The sequence below is a fragment of the Lithobates pipiens genome, unplaced genomic scaffold (genome assembly GCF_037356315.1).
Source record: "Lithobates pipiens isolate NorthernLeopardFrog02 unplaced genomic scaffold, aLitPip1_a1.2 Scaffold_18, whole genome shotgun sequence".
Taxonomy (NCBI): domain Eukaryota; kingdom Metazoa; phylum Chordata; class Amphibia; order Anura; family Ranidae; genus Lithobates; species Lithobates pipiens.
This window is the reverse complement of record NW_027507758.1, coordinates 178972789-178990880: the sequence shown is the minus strand read 5'-3', so window position 1 is coordinate 178990880 and position 18092 is coordinate 178972789. Positions and strand designations below refer to the sequence as shown.

At 41.3% G+C, this 18092-nt stretch overlaps 1 protein-coding gene across 5 annotated transcripts in view; it reads right to left on the bottom strand.

Annotated features, from left to right (window-relative positions):
* Positions 1 to 11211: 11211 nt before the first annotated feature.
* The window catches only part of RASGRP3 (RAS guanyl releasing protein 3), a 280740-nt gene continuing 273859 nt past the window's right edge, over positions 11212 to 18092 (bottom strand). For all 5 annotated transcript variants that reach the window (XM_077486434.1, XM_077486437.1, XM_077486433.1 and 2 more), the window contains one exon: positions 11212 to 12268. In XM_077486434.1, the coding sequence (XP_077342560.1) occupies positions 12260 to 12268 (9 nt within the window). In that variant the 3' untranslated portion in view covers positions 11212 to 12259. The remainder of the gene's footprint in view (positions 12269 to 18092) is intronic.

Below are 18092 nucleotides of genomic sequence, written 5' to 3'. Positions count from 1 at the left end.
CAGCGATTCCCTACACCATAAGAATGATCATAATGGCTGTTCTGATGCTTGATCAATCTTACGGGAAGCGACAGGGGACGTCCCACCACCCTCCGGTGCTTCTACCGACTCACCGCTACGATCGAAGCCAGGATCATGTTTTTATTTTTTATTTCAGGCTTTCCAGCCTAGAGAGGAGATGTGGGATCTTATTGACCCCATATCTCACTGTAAAGAGGACCTGCCATGCCATATTCCTATTACAAGGGATGTTTACATTCCTTATAATAGAAATAAAAGTGATCAAAAAAATCATTTTTGGGAAAAAAGTGTCAAACTAAAATAAAGTAAAATGAACAATAATTTTTTTTTTTAAAGCGCCCCTGTCCCCGTGTGCTTGCATGCATAAGCGAACACATACTTAAGTCCCGCCCACATATGAAAACGGTGTTCAAACCACACATGTGAGGTATCGCTGCAAACATTAGAGTGAGAGCAATAATTTTGGCCCTAGACCTCCTCTGTAACTCAAAACACGTAACCAGTAACAAATTTTAAAGCATCGCCTATGGGGATTATTAAGTAGCGAAGTTTGGCGCCATTCCACGAGCGTGTGCAATTTTGAAAAGTGAGATGTTGGGTATCTATTTACTCGGCATAACTTCATCTTTCACATTATGCAAAAACATTGGGCTACCTTTATTGTTTTGTTTTTTGTAAAGACAGTTTTTTTTTGACAAAAAAAAGGGTTTGAAAAATTGCTGTGCAAGTCCCATGCGAGATAAAAAGTTGCAATGACTGCCATTGTATTCTCTAAGGTCTTTGCTAAAAAAAAAACATACATAATGTTTTGGGGTTCTGTGTAATTTTCTAGCAAATAAATGATGATATTTAAATGTAGGAGAGAAATGTCAGAATTGGCCTGGGTGCTCCAGAACGCCTGAAGGTGCTTCCTGCATGTTGGGCCTCTGTATGTGGCCACGCTGTGTAAAAGTCTCCACATGTGGTATGTGTGAACAAAAAAATTTTGATTTTTCCAAGAATTGTGGGGAACAAAAATTACAACTTAAAAAAACGTGGGATGTCTTATTTCCAAAAAGGAGTCATTTGGGGGGTATTTATACTTTTCTGGCATGTTAGGGTGTCAAGAAATGAGATAGGCCATCAGTACTTCAGGTGTGATCAATTTTCAGATATTGGCACCATAGCTTATGGACTCTAACTTTCACAAAGATAAAATACACCAATTTGTACTTATTTTTACCAAATATATGTAGCGGTATAAATTTTTGCCAACATTTATCAAGAAAAATTACTAATTTGCTAAATCTTATAACAGAAATTAAGAAATTAAAAATAAAAATTTCATATGGGTACAGTGTTGTATGAATAATTGTCATTCAAAATGTGAGAGCACTAAAAGCTGAAAATTGGTCTGGTTATTAAGGGGTTTAAGTGCCCAGTGGTCAAGTGGTTAAACGGTTGACCCTGAGTCCCGTGTGTCAGAGGGGCCGGGGGCAACCAGTTATGTAAACTGGTGACCCCGCCCCCCTGCTGACACCATGGGCAAGTCCCATGGCATCAGAGGGGGATGAGGTCAGGTGTCCCCTCCCTCAGTCATATAAGAGCTGTCGCAATCCAGGAAGCATCAGACAGCGGTAGCCTTCCACGGAGGCAGATCGGTGGCGGATTTTTTTTCTTTTTCCAGTCCGGGCAGCGTGATAGAAGAAGATGAATGGACATCATGGGACATTTTTATTTTTTAAGAAAGGACTTGTCCCAAGCTGTGTTTAGTGGTTTGTAACATTTTGACACTTTTTTTGTGAAATGGTAGAGTACATTTGTACCCCGTTACCATTTCACACAGGGGGTAGGCCGGGATCTGAGGGTACCCTTGTTAAAGTTGGCTTCCAGATTCTGATCAGCCCCCACCCACAGACCCCCACAACCACCAGGCAAGGGTTGTGGGGATGAGGCCCTTGTCCCCATCAATATGGGGACAAGGTGCTTTGGGGGCTACCCCAAAGCACCCTCCCCATGTTGAGGGCATATGGCCTAGTATGGTTCAGGGGGGAGGCCCTCTCTTGTTCCCCCTCTTTTCTTGCGGCCTGCCAGGTTACGTGCTCAGATAAGGGTCTGGTATGGATTTTATGGGTACCCCTACGCCATTTTTTTTTTAATTTGGCACATGGTTCCACTTAATTTCCATATTAGACCTGAAGGGGCTGGTATGGATTTTAGGGGGACCCCCACACAATTTTGTTTTTTTTTTGGTTCTGGGTTCCCCTTAATATTTATACCAGACCCAGAGGGCCTGGTAATGGCCTCGGGGGATCCCATGCTCTTTTTTTTCAATTAGTTTTAGCTATATTGCCGATTCCCGACTCATTACAGCGGCGATCAGTTTTAAATGACAATTTTTCCTTTAGAAATGTCATTTTGCTGTGGTATTGTTCTAAACACGGGAAAACTGTGTCAATTTACTGGCATACTATAGACACCCCCAGGCACGATATTTAAAGGAATATTTAATTTTTATTGTTTCACTTTAAGCATTGTAAAAATCACTGCTCCCTAAAAAGCGTCAGTTTAAAAAAAAAATTGCATTGATACATGTCCCCTGGGGCAGGACCCAGGTCCCCAAACACTTTTTATGACAATCACTTGCATATAAACCTTTAAAATAAGCACTTTTGATTATTCATCGTGCGTTCTACAGGAGGGTGTTCGGCTCATCCCTACTTTTTATACTTCAATTTAAAAAAAACTATTGAAATTAGAATACATTTGGCCTAAATATATGAAGAAGTTTGAGTTTATTGGATATGTTTTATAACGGGGTAGAAAATATATATTTTTTTCTACATTTTGTCTTTTTTTATTTATATAGCAAAAGGTCCCACAATGATCAAGTAGAAAAAAGGCTCATATTTTGTTATGGTTAAATAGTTTGTTTTCTACACTTACATATGAATGATAATTCATACTAAATCTACTACAACCTTATGGTACAACATATAATTAATTAGCAACAGCTGAAAGACACATTTAAGATTAGTGTAAGGCCGCGTACACACGCGGGGACTGTTCGCTCAACTTTGTCCGTCAAACAGTTTCAGCAAACAGTCCGCTCAAAATTAGCATGGACGGACTTGCCCACACACGACGAACGAACAGTTTGCTGAAACCGTGCGCGATGACGTGAACGGCACGTACGACGGGACGGAAAATACGACGTCCTATACACTGCATTACAACTTTCGGCGTGTAAATCCTTTCTGAGCATGCGCGGAACTTAGTTTGACGAACAAGCCTACACACGAGGGGACTGTTCGCTGAAACCAAGTTTCAGCGGACAGTTTTTCGGAATTTCCGAAAAACTTTGTTCAGCAGACTGTTCGCTGAAACTGTCCGCTGAAAGCCCACACACGGGCGGACTGTCCGCCGAAACACTGTTCAGCGGACAAAGTTGGGCGAACAGTCCCCGCGTGTGTACGCGGCCTAAGATTTAAAAGACTTGTTTACCTTTTAGTACATAGTAGTAAAAACTCTCCCAGAGTTTTGTATTCTGCTCAGTTGTGATACAACCATTTTATGTGTGATAGGGTAATCATCTAATGGCCTCATGCCCACTGGAGCACAAACATAGACTTCTTGAGTTCCAACCACTCATCCCTAGGCACCACTCTGTACAGCATCTAGCCGCAATCTCAGGCACAATGGCTTCAGTGCCTAGTGTGCATAAGCCTTAATTGCTGAGAATGTCCAATCTCCAAACAGGGCTTTCTAGTGGTGGCTGAGAACAGCAGAAATAGTATCCCTAGACTACATAACCTATTATGTTGTCACTTTTTTTTCAAAAGTGCCAGAGACCAATGTAAATTGGTAGTGAAAATGCACTTAGGCTTTGTGTGTTACTGTATCTGAATTTCTGACCTATAAACAAAAAAAGCAGGTCACCTTGCACATCAAATGGCAAGTATCTGAATGATTTTATGATTACTGATGCTGACATCCAAGGCACTTTCACAGTTTCATGGACTACATGTAGGAAATAAAAAGCATTTGTAAATCTTAAAACCGTTTGGGGAATATTTAACTTTTAATGGCATCAGTGAGACAAACTAGCCATAGATTTTTAGCTAGGGAATGCATTAAAAGTGTGTGTGTGTTTGTGTTTGTGTGTGTGTGTGTGTGTGTATATATATATATATATATATATGTGTATGTATATATATATATATATATATATATATATATATACACACACACACATTTTTTTTTCTACGCAAATCTGTGAGCATTATATAGTAGTTAATAAATCTAAAGGTTATTTCACTGAATAAATTAAAATGTTCTTTAATTTCAGCTTTGTAATTATTTATGTTTGGTACAATATAAAGTATAGTAATTTTAATGACTTTCATCAAAGCTTAAAAATTCAACATGGATGTTATAATTTACATTTCTTTCATGCTTTGATGACTAGCTCCTTTGTAGGTTTTTAGTTTAAAGTGAATCTAGCTGGATAGTGGTGTACAGGCTAAAGCAATAGGTTCACTTTGATGTAGACTTCCAAAGATGTATATACTTACCTTCCTTTCGCTCTCTGATATTTCCTTTAGCTGCAGCGAATGAAGGAAATAATATATATATATATAATATTATATCAGGCTATGGAATCCTCTTTGACAGTGCTGATTGGCCTAGCATTGTCACATGCTTCTCCTTTCACGCTTTCTTCTGCTTATGGCATTGAATAGATTGGCAGGGGAGCAAAGAAAAAATGAGCACATACTACTAAGAACAGAGAGATTAAAGCCCACCTACAATCCTACCTAACCTAGTTTTAAAAAAAATACAAAGCATGCACACCTTAAATTTGTCTGTCTTCCACATAGTTACATGATTTTCTAGATCCAATGTTTGCCTTATGTGGCATGTATTCACTGCTGCAATAAATGGAGCTTCCATTGTGATATCTATGTACCATTATATGCAACATTTTACTGTAGGGCCCAGGCTGTGTGATACTAGTCCAAGGGAGTCATTGACAGCCTGGGCTTACTGGAAGTGTTCGAATGAAGCTGGGTGTCATTCAACTCAGAAGTGGAGGGCAGTGCCAAACCTTTTTTTTTCCTCCCAGATGCTCTAAGAAGAAAAAAAGCTAATTACCCTGGATTTTGGCTTTAAAGCAAACCTGTTTGATTTAAGTTTACAGGTCTATTAACTGTTTTTTAATAAAAGCATTGCCCCTTACATTTTATCTCCAGCCAACTTTCTACACTTGTGGCTAGACTGGACAAAGGCTGGATTGCCCGGTGAAAAATAGGTGAGTGATAATCCCCTGTGGTGGCACAGACTGCAATAAACAAACAGACATAGTTACATAGTTAGTCAGGTTGAAAAAAGACACATGTCCATCAAGTTCAACCCCAAAAAAAATTAATAATAATATCGACATCTCACTGAATATAAAATAAAAAGTAAACGAGTACCGTATTTTTCGGACTATAAGGCGCACCGGATTATAAGGCGCACTAGCAACGACCGGCTGATAAAATGGATATTTCCATATATAAGGCGCATCGGACTATAAGGCGCACCGGATTATAAGGCGCACTAGCAACGACCGGCTGATAAAATGGATATTTCCATATATATAAAGCGCATCGGACTATAAGGCGCACGGTCGATTTTGGGAGAAAATTTAGGCTTTTACGTGCGCCTTATAGTCCGAAGGTTTACGTCAAGATGACAGATACTGTTAACAAAGAACTCCAGCGATGTCAACAGGTCATATATAAGGCGCACCGGACTATAAGGCGCACGGTCGTTTTTGGGAGAAAATTTAGGCTTTTACGTGCGCCTTATAGTCCGAAAAATACGGTAATAGAATAACCAAAATTTTGTGGCAGTTAACTTGGGGATTAAAGAAGCAAACATGAAGGCACATCTACAGAGTTGCCGGGATCTACAGCTTTGGTAGAGAGAAATGCTTCAATAGTACAGCTATAACCTAGATGCTAGGATTTATGAAAATATGACAACAAAAAAAGTCACACTTGAGAATTTTTACAAATTGTTGTACCACTGGTACTATACGCTGGCTTGCTTAGCTTGAATCGTTCCTAACTATTTTTCAACTTCCATGGATGTGCCCAACCAGGAACAATGGCACATATATGGTGGTTTTGTTCAAGAGTGTGTAGACTGTAGACTGTCTCAAGAGAAACCTTTATGAAGCACTTCTTTTTAAGCCCATAGATGTTTCCTTTCGTGCTGAACGACAACTCACTGCTCATGTTTTCACAACAACAAAGCTTACCATTGCCAGAGCATGGAAATCTCCTGTACTCAGCTTTGAATCATGAAACACTGTATGCATGACATCATGGTCCATCAAAAACTGACATCCACATTGACCAACTGTGTTCAGATAGTCGAATAGGGGTAGTCAGTTATGCCCTGACCTGTTGAATGCTTTGCATTGTTAAGACATCCCCTCGTCTGCAGAGCTTTCCCCATACATATCTTAAGCAGGTTATTGATGTTTGTGTGCTTCAGGCTGTACATGGACCCTTCTCCAACCATTGTGTCTTGTTCCATTTTCTTGGATACGTACTGTACATCTTAAAGGTTTTCCTTGCTGCATGACGTATCATTATATTTTTTGTTAAATATTAATAAAATCTTTTGTAAAAGAAAATATGACAAAAAGATAGCCGTTAAACAAAAGTATGAAAGTTTGCTACAAGACAATGTGGTAAAGGATTCTCTGTGGCGATGAAACCAAAATTGAGGCCGGATTCACACCTATGTGAATTAGATGCGGCTTTTCCCACATCCAGTTCGCATAGCAGGAGAATGTGACTGGCTCTCTATGCAGCCGGTTCACATATCTCCATTGCAGCTGCGGAGCGCACTGCACAGAAATGTGTTTCTTTGGGTCCGTTTCAGGGCTGAATTCAGGCATAGAATTGACCCTGATTCGTCCCTGAAACGCAGAACAGGGACGCACAGCGCTCCTGTGTGATCTGCAGCAGGTTACAGTGTGAACCTGTCTAAATGTTATGGCCCCTAAGCAAAGAGCTATGTGTAGTTGAAAGCCAGCAATACTACTATCCCCATAGTGAACCCTGGTTGTGTTCGACATATGTTGCAAAGATGGGTTTTTGGAAGGGGTGGAAAAAAAACTTCGATATATTAAAGTGTAAGTCCAATCTAACACTTACACTTTGAATCTTCAACCAGCTCCATGGCAAGGCAGGCTGTATGCAGTATGACTCCCGCATATTTTGGTTGTATCCAAATCTGGGACAGTTTAACAACCTCATGTCCAGAGGGACAGCTTGTGATGTCATCCCGTGGCCATCTTGAAGCATGGTGAACTGGTGATTGTATACCAAAGCTAGCTTAATAATTATTGACATTTGCGGAAGTCCAGATATTTGGCTTTTACAATTACGCATACTCCATTCCATGTAAGGATATAAGAATGTCATTCTACTGTAGTGAAGCCAATTAAAACTTTCAGGAAACAATTTCTAGAGGAAATGTCTAACTATTTTAAGTGCAGTCCTTGTATTCTATTGACAAAACCAAGCAGAACTTTTTTCACTGTATTCTAATAACTGGCTATTGGAAATAATGTTGAGATTTGTTCTGAAAACCAGTTCTCTCAATGCAGGTGCAATTGAACAAGAAATACTAAAAGTTGTACCAAGTTTTCATCTCTAACCCTGTGCTTCAAGGTCAAGACAGGAAAGCAAAGTTTTAATGTGAAGAAAATACCAGCCATTATTTCAAAACTATTCCAAGAAATAAGAGAAACATTTTAGGTACAGGGGTGGAAATGTTTCACAAAAATCTGAGAAATTCGTTATTGGGGGTAATTTACTAAAGGCAAATCCACTTTGCACTGCAAGTACACTTGAAAGTGCACTGCAAGTGCACTTGGAAGTAAAGTCACTGTAGATCCGAGGGGAACATGCAAGGAAAAGATTTACCCCTTAAGCCGGGTACACATGAATGGACTATCCGGTGGACAAACCTCCGGACTTTGAAGTGGAGGTCTGCCGGACTTTGGCGCGGGCCTGCCAAACGAGCAGACCTGTCCACACACGACCGGACTTTTCCGGTGGATTAGGTGCTGCGGACAAACTGCCAGACTATGGCGGGAGTCCGCTGGACTTTTGAAATGAACGAACTTGCCCACACACGGAGGAAAGTCTTGTTATTTTGAGCGTGGCTCCAGGTAGACGGGACTAGCAAAGGAAGTCAATGTCACCGCCTTCGGCAGCCAGATTGACACGTCACTGGCCCCATCACCTGGTATGGACTTAAAGGGGAAGCCCTATGCCGAAAAAACGGTGTGGGGTCCCCCCCAAAGTCCATATCAGACCCTTATCCGAGCACGCAGCCCGGCCGGTCAGGAAAGGGGGTGGGGACGAGCGAGTTCCCCTCCTCCTGAGCCGTACCAGGCTGCGTGCCCTCAACATGGGGGGTGCATGCTTTGGGGGAGGGGGGCCCTAGGGCCCCCCACCCCAAAGCACCTTGTCCCCATGTTGATGAGGACAAGGGCCTCTTCCCGACAATTCTGGCTGGATGTCACAGTCCCAGAGGATGCTGAGACTGTGACATCATAATGGGTGGGGTCATCACACGTGACCCCGCCCATTGTCCCTATATAAGTCGCAGCGCAACAAGTCCCTGTCATTGCGGCCAGAGAGAGCGTCGATTCAACATCTCAAGGAAGAAGAAGAGAAGGCGACAGAAGACCGGGCCACCGCTAGTAAAAGTTTTTCGGCATAGGGCTTCCCCTTTAAGTCCATACCAGGTGACGGGGCCAGTGACGTGTCAATCTCTCCGCCAAAGGCGGTGACATTGACCTCCTTCGCTACTCCCGCCTACCTGGAGCCACGTTCAAAATTAACAGACTTTTCTCCATGTGCGGGAAAGTCCGTTCATTTCAATAGTCCGGCGGACAATTTTTGAGTCAAAACTACTTTCTAAGTCCACACACGCCCACACACGGGCGGATTGTACGGCGGACTCTAGTCCGCCAGACCAAGTCCGCCGGATAGTCTGATCGTGTGTACGCGGCATTAGATTTAGAGTGACTACACTTCCAAGTGCACTTTAAGTGCACTTGCAGTGCAAAGTGGATTTGCCTTTTGTAAATAACCCCCATTGTGTCACTCAGTGCCTTAAAATAATGACCCTTTTAAAAACAAAGGTAAGGAAAAAACTGGCATATATGCAAGACACAGAACTGTACATTGTGCTACATCTTACATTGTACATTCAATTTGTATTACACATTTACTCTACTCTTCTGTGTACACTAATTAATTATGCATTGCATAAAGACTAATAGTGGTATATGTAGTACATATTTCACTTGATGATTGTGAGCTGGTATACAGTATTATACATGAGAATACAGTGCATAGATTTGTCTCAGGAATCACCTGGACTAGCTATCTAACTACTCTAGTATTTAACTAGAAGGCTGGTGTGTTTAGAGGTTCTTGAAGAGCAATAAGAGCTCATAGTGTTTTCAATGTACCTCACCTAATCTTGTACTAATAAAATAGAAAATCTGACCCTGTACTATGGCAAATCGGCAATGATATTACTAAACATCATAATTGTGCTGTGATTTAGAAAACATTAGCTGCGAGTAAATAAGGTTCCCAGTATTGCAATGGCATAGCGTAAATTATGTATACATATTCAACAGGGGTATTACTAAAGGATAATAGAGCTGTTCTAGTATTCTCTTTGTCACACATTTTTCTGTGTTAACCTCTATTTTTGTATTGATGCCACTGTACAACTTTGTCCTTCATTACTATTTATTACATTTCATGCTAGTTGAAACATACTGTTTGTTAACAGAGCATTTCTCCCAGTGCTTTCATAATAAGCAGGATCCTTGGCCTGTAGACACATTAGGCCAAAAGATGTCTGAAATAAGAGTACCAGCAACTGGCCCTTATGGTTTTATTGGTTTAAACTGTCATGCGAGGTGGGCCATAGATGGACTTCTAATCATAACTTCTACCAAACCAGCAGAAGTGCACTAGAGCACAGGGGCTGCCTTAACCAATGGTAACCTTTCCTTTTACACTCTGAAGTCACCCATATATCACTTCTACTTAAGGTAAAGATTATAGAGTAAGATACAGAGCACTTTAAAGAGGAAGTAAAGTCTACAATAAGGATTACCTATAGGTAGTGTAAATCTCTCCTAAATGTACACTGTTTGGTAGATATTTATATTACATGCAGCCAGTGACATCACTGGCACATGCGCTCTGAAAGAATGGCCACCCATGCCATTTCTTAAGAGCCCTGTGTCGTGACCGGTGGCTCCCGCGCGCATGCGCCAGAGTGACATCATCGTGTCTACAGCCAGTCACAGAGCCGGAGTCCGTGAACCCGGAAGGAAGAACGGGTGAAGATGGATGCCAACTCCAGGGATGACATCATATTGCTGGAAGGCATGGTTTTGAGGTAAGTTTCACCTAATGTGCTAAGATGCGATGCATCAGTCCAATGCTGCATCTATCACCCGGCGCCTCTTCCCTGAGAACCGAGTGATCGAACACTGCCGATTGCCCGGGTTTCAGAGCTCCTGGAGCATAGAGCTGTAGACTGCCACTGCTGGGCTGTGGAGGGGGCAGGTTGGCCGCCTCTTAGCGGCTCGCTGAGAGGCTGAGCCGGATGTTAGTTTGGTGTGTCCAGACTTTATTGTCATGATGATGCAGTGTCTGGACTGACTTCTGTGATGTCAGCAGAGAGTGGACTTCAGCTCGCTCTCTGATGAAAATGGGTCACAGGAGTACAAAACGGACCGCACTGCTGTGATCCATAAAAGTCCAGCCAAACGAGCTCCTTTAAAGAAAGGAATATTTTGGATTCAGACTAGAACATTTTTTCTTTATTTTAAATCCTGAAAAAAGGATATAACTTCATAAAACTTAAATATATGCTTTGCCACCCTTGTTTCACAATCTGTGGTAGACAGCTACAGATTTGATTTGCATTGTGCATTTATTAAAAAAAAAAAACTGTTATGCAATTCATCTGTGCAGCCCACATTATCTATACCGAGGGCTTGATGAGCTTCTGATCTATGCTGATCACTTCCTTTCACTGAACAGCAATCATTTACCAACCATGGACTTTTCTACTGTACTAGACAATGTGGAAAGGCAGTGAAAATAATTTACACCATTTTGTTTAATATCATTAAAGAACCAACATAATGAACAATTGACATCTAGTGATTCGGGGAATTCTGTAAATTAATATAAGGTAGTAGTTGAACATTCATGAACATGTCTTGAAGCTGCTTTGGGTTTGAACACACACTGAAGTTGTGCCTCACTTCTTGTGCCTTTACTTTTTGTTCATGTAAGGTGTCCAGTAAACTTGCTATAATGTCAGGGATGGACTCATCTGACATATGAGAAGAATCATAAGTCTGTGGAAAATTGGAGCACAAATGTAGGTAGTCTTGATGGTTCCTTCTGCAGATGTTTGTACTCGTTCATAGCTTTTTATATTTTTTAATTTCAGTGGAATTATTGTTTTATATGGGGTAAGGACATTAATAAAACAATATATTGTGCATACTATGAACACTGATGAACAGTACAGGCAGTTAAGGAGGAAACAGGGCTTCGTCCACGTTCATGCTTTACCAGTTCACTCCTTGCAACTGCCATATGAGAGCCTGAAAGATGCTTGTTTTCTTCTTAGTTCTAGCTGGCTTCATAAAAAGCCAATGTTGCTGCTCCTGTCCTCTAAGTTGGCTTCTAAAGGAGTATCTCAAGTGTTTGTATCATACCACCATAGTACATGATATTTTTGGGAGATGATGAATTTAGAATTCTGATGATTAAATAGTTCTCTGTTTTCTTGCTCTTTCTTAAATAAATAGTAATAATATCTTTATACAAGATCACAATAAACAAATAGGATCATGTATCTATATACAACACTTATGTAGGAATGTAGTGATAGAGATCTCTTGGTGTGTAAGTTTGTAATGGATTTATTGTCTTCCTTCCATACTTGTCCCATGCGGTAGAAAAAGTATTCTTCAGTGAGCAAAGGACATACAGTACATTCTGACAGTCATCTATGATCTGTAGCCTGGATAGCTCTTCATCAGTGCAATGCCATTTTCTATCATCCACTGATCATTTTAGGTATTTTTAGTGTTATACTGCTTCTGGTTTGCTCCTTATTGCTGAAAATCAAAGAATCAGCTGTCCTACAAATAGTGAAAACATTATTTTAGAAAAGTAATGCAGCACGTCATCTATACATATCTTTATTTAATACTTCAGTCAGGATAAAGACTCAGAAGACTTAGTGTAGAGTATGTATTGCCAAAAGCTTTGGATATACAGTACCTTGAAGAAGTATTCATAACCCTTGAAATTTTCCACATTTTGTCATGTTACAACCAAAAACATAAATGTATTTTATGTGATAGACCAACAAAAAGTGGCACATAATTGTGAAGTGGAAGGAAAATGATAAATGGTTTTCAATTTTTTTTTACAAATAAATATGTTAAAAGTGTGGCATGCATTTTTACACAAATGCTATACTTTGTAGACCCACCTTTCACTGCAATTAACGCTGCAAGACATGCAGGTAGGTTAATTGGCTTTTGTCCAAAATTTGCCCTAGTATATGAATGGGGACCTTGGATTGTGGGCTCCTTGGGGGTAGGGACTGATGTGGGTGTGCAATATACAGAGATAGGGACAATTGTAGACACTCAGGTTGAACTGGATGGACCGGTGTCTTTATTCAACCTTACTAACTATGTAACTATTTTTGAGTATGTCTCTACCAGCTGTGCACATCTAGAGAGTGACATTTTTGCCCATTCTTCTTTGCAAAACAGCTCAAGCTCTGTCAGATTGGATGGAGAGCATCTGTGAACAGCAATTTTCAAGTCTTGCCACAGATTCTCAATTGGATCTAGGTCTTTACTTTGACTCGGACATTCCAACACATGAATATGCTTTGATCTAAACCATTCCATTGTAGCTCTGGCTGTATGTTTAGGGTTGTCCTGCTGGAAGCTGAACCTCTGCCCCGTCTCAAGTCTTTTTCAGACTCTAACCGGTTTTCTTCTAAGATTGACCTGTATTTTGGCTCCATCCATCTGCTCATTAACTATGACCAGCTTCCCTGTCCCTGCTAAAGACAAGCATCCCTACAACATGATGTTGCCACCACCATGTTTCACGATGGGGATGGTGTGTTCAGGGTGATGTGCAGTGTTAGTTTTCCGCCACACAGCATTTTGCTTTTAGGCCAAAAATTTTAATTTAAATGACCAGAGCACCTTTTTCCAAGTGTTTGTTGTGTCCCCCACATGGCTTCTCACAAACTGCAAACGGGACTTCTTATGGCTTTCTTTCAACAATGGCTTTTCTCTTGCCACTCTTCCATAAAGGCCAGATTTGTGGAGTACATGACTAATAGTTGTCCTGTGGACAGACTCTCCCACCTGAGCTATGGATCTCTGCAGCTCCTCCAGAGTTACCATGGCTGCTTCTCTGATTAATGCTCCCCTTGCCCGGCCTGTCAGTTTAGGTGAATGGCTATGTCTTGGTAGGTTTGCAGTTGTGCTCTACTCTTTCCATTTTCAGGTGATGGATTGAACAGTGCTCTGTGAGATGTTCAAAGCTTGGGATATTTTTTTTATATAACCTAACCCTGCTTTAAACTTCACAGCATTATCCCTGACCTGTCTGTTGTGTTCCTTGACCTTCATGATGCCGTTTGTTCACTAAGGTTCTCTAACAAACCTCTGAGGGCTTCACAGAACAGCTGCATTCATACTGACATTAAATTACACACAGATGTACTCTATTTACTAATGAGGTAACTTTGTGTTGGTCTATCACATAAAATCCCAATAAAATACATTTATGTTTTTGGTTGTAGCATGAAAAAATTTGGAAAATGTCAAGGGGTATGAATACTTTTTCAAGGCACTGTAGTAATGAAAGGTAAAAACCCTTGCCAGATTTTTTTTCAGTTAATGTACCATTGGGGAAAATTTTCTTGACTTTCTGTTCCAGAGATACAACAGGAAGTTAGAGGAAATCTCTTAAAGTGAATGTAATTTTCCTTCTTAAGGCTCATTTACATTTGCAGTAGTCCTAGCCGTCCTTCTGAAATTGATTTATTGTTGAATGGATCCTGATACACATTGAATGGGTTGCATTTAATGGCAATACTGCTGAATGTGACAGGGGTTGCAATCTTTGCTACAGCCGAAGTACCAACATAAATCAGTGTACAAGCCCTTCCAGCCACTGGTCGGTAGAGGGGGGTTGTAAAACCATGGCTTAACTGCCTATTTTTATTGCCTTCTTGTCACAAGTGTGAACAAACCCTAATGGGCAGTACTCACGATAGAATTTTCAGACAACAAATGTTGGATGTGAGCTTGTTGTCGGAAAGTCAAATGTTTGAGAGCAGCTTCTCAAATTTTCTGACAACAAGACTTGCTGTCCGAAATTCCGAGCATGTGTACACAATTCTGACGCACAAAAGTCCACGCATGCTCGAAATTAAGCAGAAGAGCCACATTGGCTATTGAACTTAATTTTTCTCAGCTCGTCGTACGTGTTGTACGTCACCGTGTTCTTGACGTTCGGAATTTCTGAAAACATTTGTGTGACCGTGTGTATGCAAGACAAGTTTGAGTCAACATCCTTTGGAAAAAAAATCGGTTTTGTTGTCGGAAAATCCTATCATGTGTACATAGCCTTAGAGAATTGTCCCCAGAACAGTGGTCCCCATTGGAATATTTCCCCTCACCTTTTGTTCTGGGGTAAACTGTAAAATTTGAGTTTTGGTGACAATAGTCATCACTGTTGAATCTCCCCAATGGAGATACAGACAATAATAACAACTTGACACAGAGTAGATTCTCCCCACGCCATCCAACACTAGAACTGCCTAGGAATGGACTTTATAATGTCAGCAGTGGCAAAAAAAGAAAAGAAACCAGTGGGCTTCTGTGCAAGACAGGCCCTCCATTCAAGGACTTGTCAAGAAAAAAATATATATATTCACCGTGTATTGATTAATTGCTAGAAGAAAATAATTAGTGACCAATTCTACCTGACAGAGGGAGACTCGGCACCCATCTGACCCACATCTAGTATAAATTGGCCTCTTGCCCCTCGTGGGTCCATGTGCAGATACACAATTTGCACAATTGGTATTTCTGTCCCTGTATTACAGGTTATGTGTCTGTTGTGATATTTTTAAGTATAAGCTGAACCAATATTTGTACTGAATGTGAACTGTGATTCTAATGCCGCGTAAACATGATCAGACTATCCAGCGGACTACAATCCATCTGTGTGTGGTCTCCGGTGGACTTTTTCTTTCCAAAAGTCCGGCAGACATAGAAAGAAGTTTTGACTCATGTTGATGAGTCCGGCGGACAATCCGCCCGTCTGTGTGCTAGTCCGCCGGACTTTTGAAATGAACGGACTTGCCCACACACGGAAAAAAGTCTGTTCACTTTAAAAGCGGGTCCAGGTAGATGGGACTAGTAAAGGAAGTCAATGTCGCCGCCTCCATCGACGAGATTGGCACCTTGCGAGCCCTGTCACCTGGTATGGACTTAAAGGGGAAGCCCTATGCTGAAAAAACAGCGTGGGGGTCCCCCCCAAGTCCATATCAGACCCTTATCCGAGCACGTAGCCTGGGCGGTCAGGAAAGGGGGTGGGGACGAGCGAGCGCCCCCCCCCCCCTCCTGAGCCATACCAGGCCACATGCCCTCAACATGGGGGGTGCTTTGGGGAAGGGGGGCCCTGCGGCACCTTGTCCCCATGTTGATGAGGACAAGGGACTCTTCCAGACAACCCTGGCCGTTGGTTGCTGGGTCGTTCATTTCAAAAGTCCGGCCCGCCATAGTCCGGTGCAAGATTCGGCGGTTTGTCCACAGGATAGTCTGATCGTGTTTACGCGGCATAAGTTTAATTTATCAAAAAATCAGCTGAATGAAGCATCTGCTTTAACCACCTTGGGAAAAAAATCAAGAATTTGCTTTGACCATAGTATCAAAATCTAGTTGTAATTATTCTGGTAATAATTAGAAAAGCTTTCTTAATACAGGCAACCGTTTTCTGTCTTCACAGCTGGATGGAGCTTCACACAAGCAGTGTTGTGTAGAACCCATACAACTAGGATATGAAACAAATCAATACTGGCTGCTAGGAGCAAGCTAATTATTCATTTTCTCCGTGGGCATTAAATAGGTGCTTTGTTCAGCATATTATGTATGTGAAATGCAGTTGTGACTGAATAAACACAATATAAAAGAATATGAAAAGAACACCACTGTATCTTTGAAAAATAGAAAAACCTGCCCCTGAGATGTCCACTGCAGACTATTGGCTCTGGACATTGCATAGGGGCAAGGGGTGCCGCTGTTAGTTTTTGTTTTTTTAATGAACATACAAACCAAATATTTAAACTGCCTGTGTAGGTAGCCTGAAAAGAAGATTTATTTAAGGACAATTGTCAATAAGGTTTTGTTTTCTCTAGAACCCCATGTTTGAACACAAAAGCAGATGACGCAGGTCAAAATGTAGGACGACTACAATGGAATATAAGTGATCAGCTGATGACATCCTATTTCACCTAATGGACCCCCTTGTCTCATTGCCTAATCTTATGCGTGAACTCCAGCTCTTTGGCAGGATATCCAAGATTAACTATGCTAAGTCCGAAGTTTTACCTATAACACTGCCTGAAGCTAGCTTCTACCCTACGTGGGACTCCTTGACGTGCATGGCATTTTTTGCACCCTGGGCTGCCGATTGGTAACCCTAGCTGTGGTAAATTCTTAAAAGATGGTAAGCTATTCTCTATGGAGATCCTTACAGAGAGATTTGTAAGTTTCCCCATGGATGGCGTTACAAGCAATTCCACCCATGGACGTTCTGTCTTCCCTGAGCCCAATTGAGTGGTTGTTTATAGAAAAAGCCCTTGCCCCACCTAGTTTCAGAACTTTACAAATGTTCAGTCCCCATTCATTGTCACAAAACCTACCATTATTCAAGAATGGGAGCATGACCTTGGGACAGAGTTTGCAGCTGAACAACTTGCAAATCTCTATCAATTAACGTGTTCTATCTCCATTGACTCCAAGACTCAGGAGACACAGTACAATTTGCTAAAGCGTTGGTATTGTGTACCTACAGTCTTGTCATGAATATATCCTCTGTCACAGATCTTTGCTGTAGAGGTTGCGGGAAAGCATCATCCTGCACCTGTAGTGGCAGTGTCCCACGATTTGTTCTTTTTGGCCCACCATTAAAGAGTTCCAGCTGTTTGTTTTTTTTAACAGCTATGTGATCGCTGCACCTAAGCATATATAGAGTATCTCACAAAAGTAAGTACACCCTCACATTTTTGTAAATATTTTATTATATCTTTGTATGTGACAACACTGAAGAAATGGCACTTTGCTACAATGTAACATAGTGAGTGTACAGCTTTGTATAACCATGTAAATTTGCTCTCCCCTCAAAATAACTCAACATGCAGTCATTAATGTCCAAACCACTGGCAACAAAAGTGAAAATGTAAAAATTGGACCCAAGTGTCAATATTTTATGTGGCCACCATTATTTCCCAGCACTGACTTAAACCCTCTAGGGCATGGAGTTCACCAGAGCTTCACAGGTTGCCACTGGATTCCTTTTCCACTCCTCCATGATTACATCATGGAGCTGGTGGATGTTTAAGACCTTACGCTCCTCTATCTTCCGTTTGAAGATGCTCCACAGATGCTCAATAGGGTTTAGGTCTTTGGACATGCTTGGCCAGTCCATCACCTTTCCCTCAGGTTCTTTAGCAAAGCAGTCACCATCTTGGAGGTGTGTTTGGGGGTTGTTATGTTGGAATACTGCCCTGCAGCCTATGTCACATTACATGTTGGCAATGGATTCCCTTAATGAACAGTAGCTCCCCAGTTCTGGCAGCACTAATGCAGCCCCAGACCACGGCACTCCCACCACAATGCTTGACTGTAGGTAAGACAC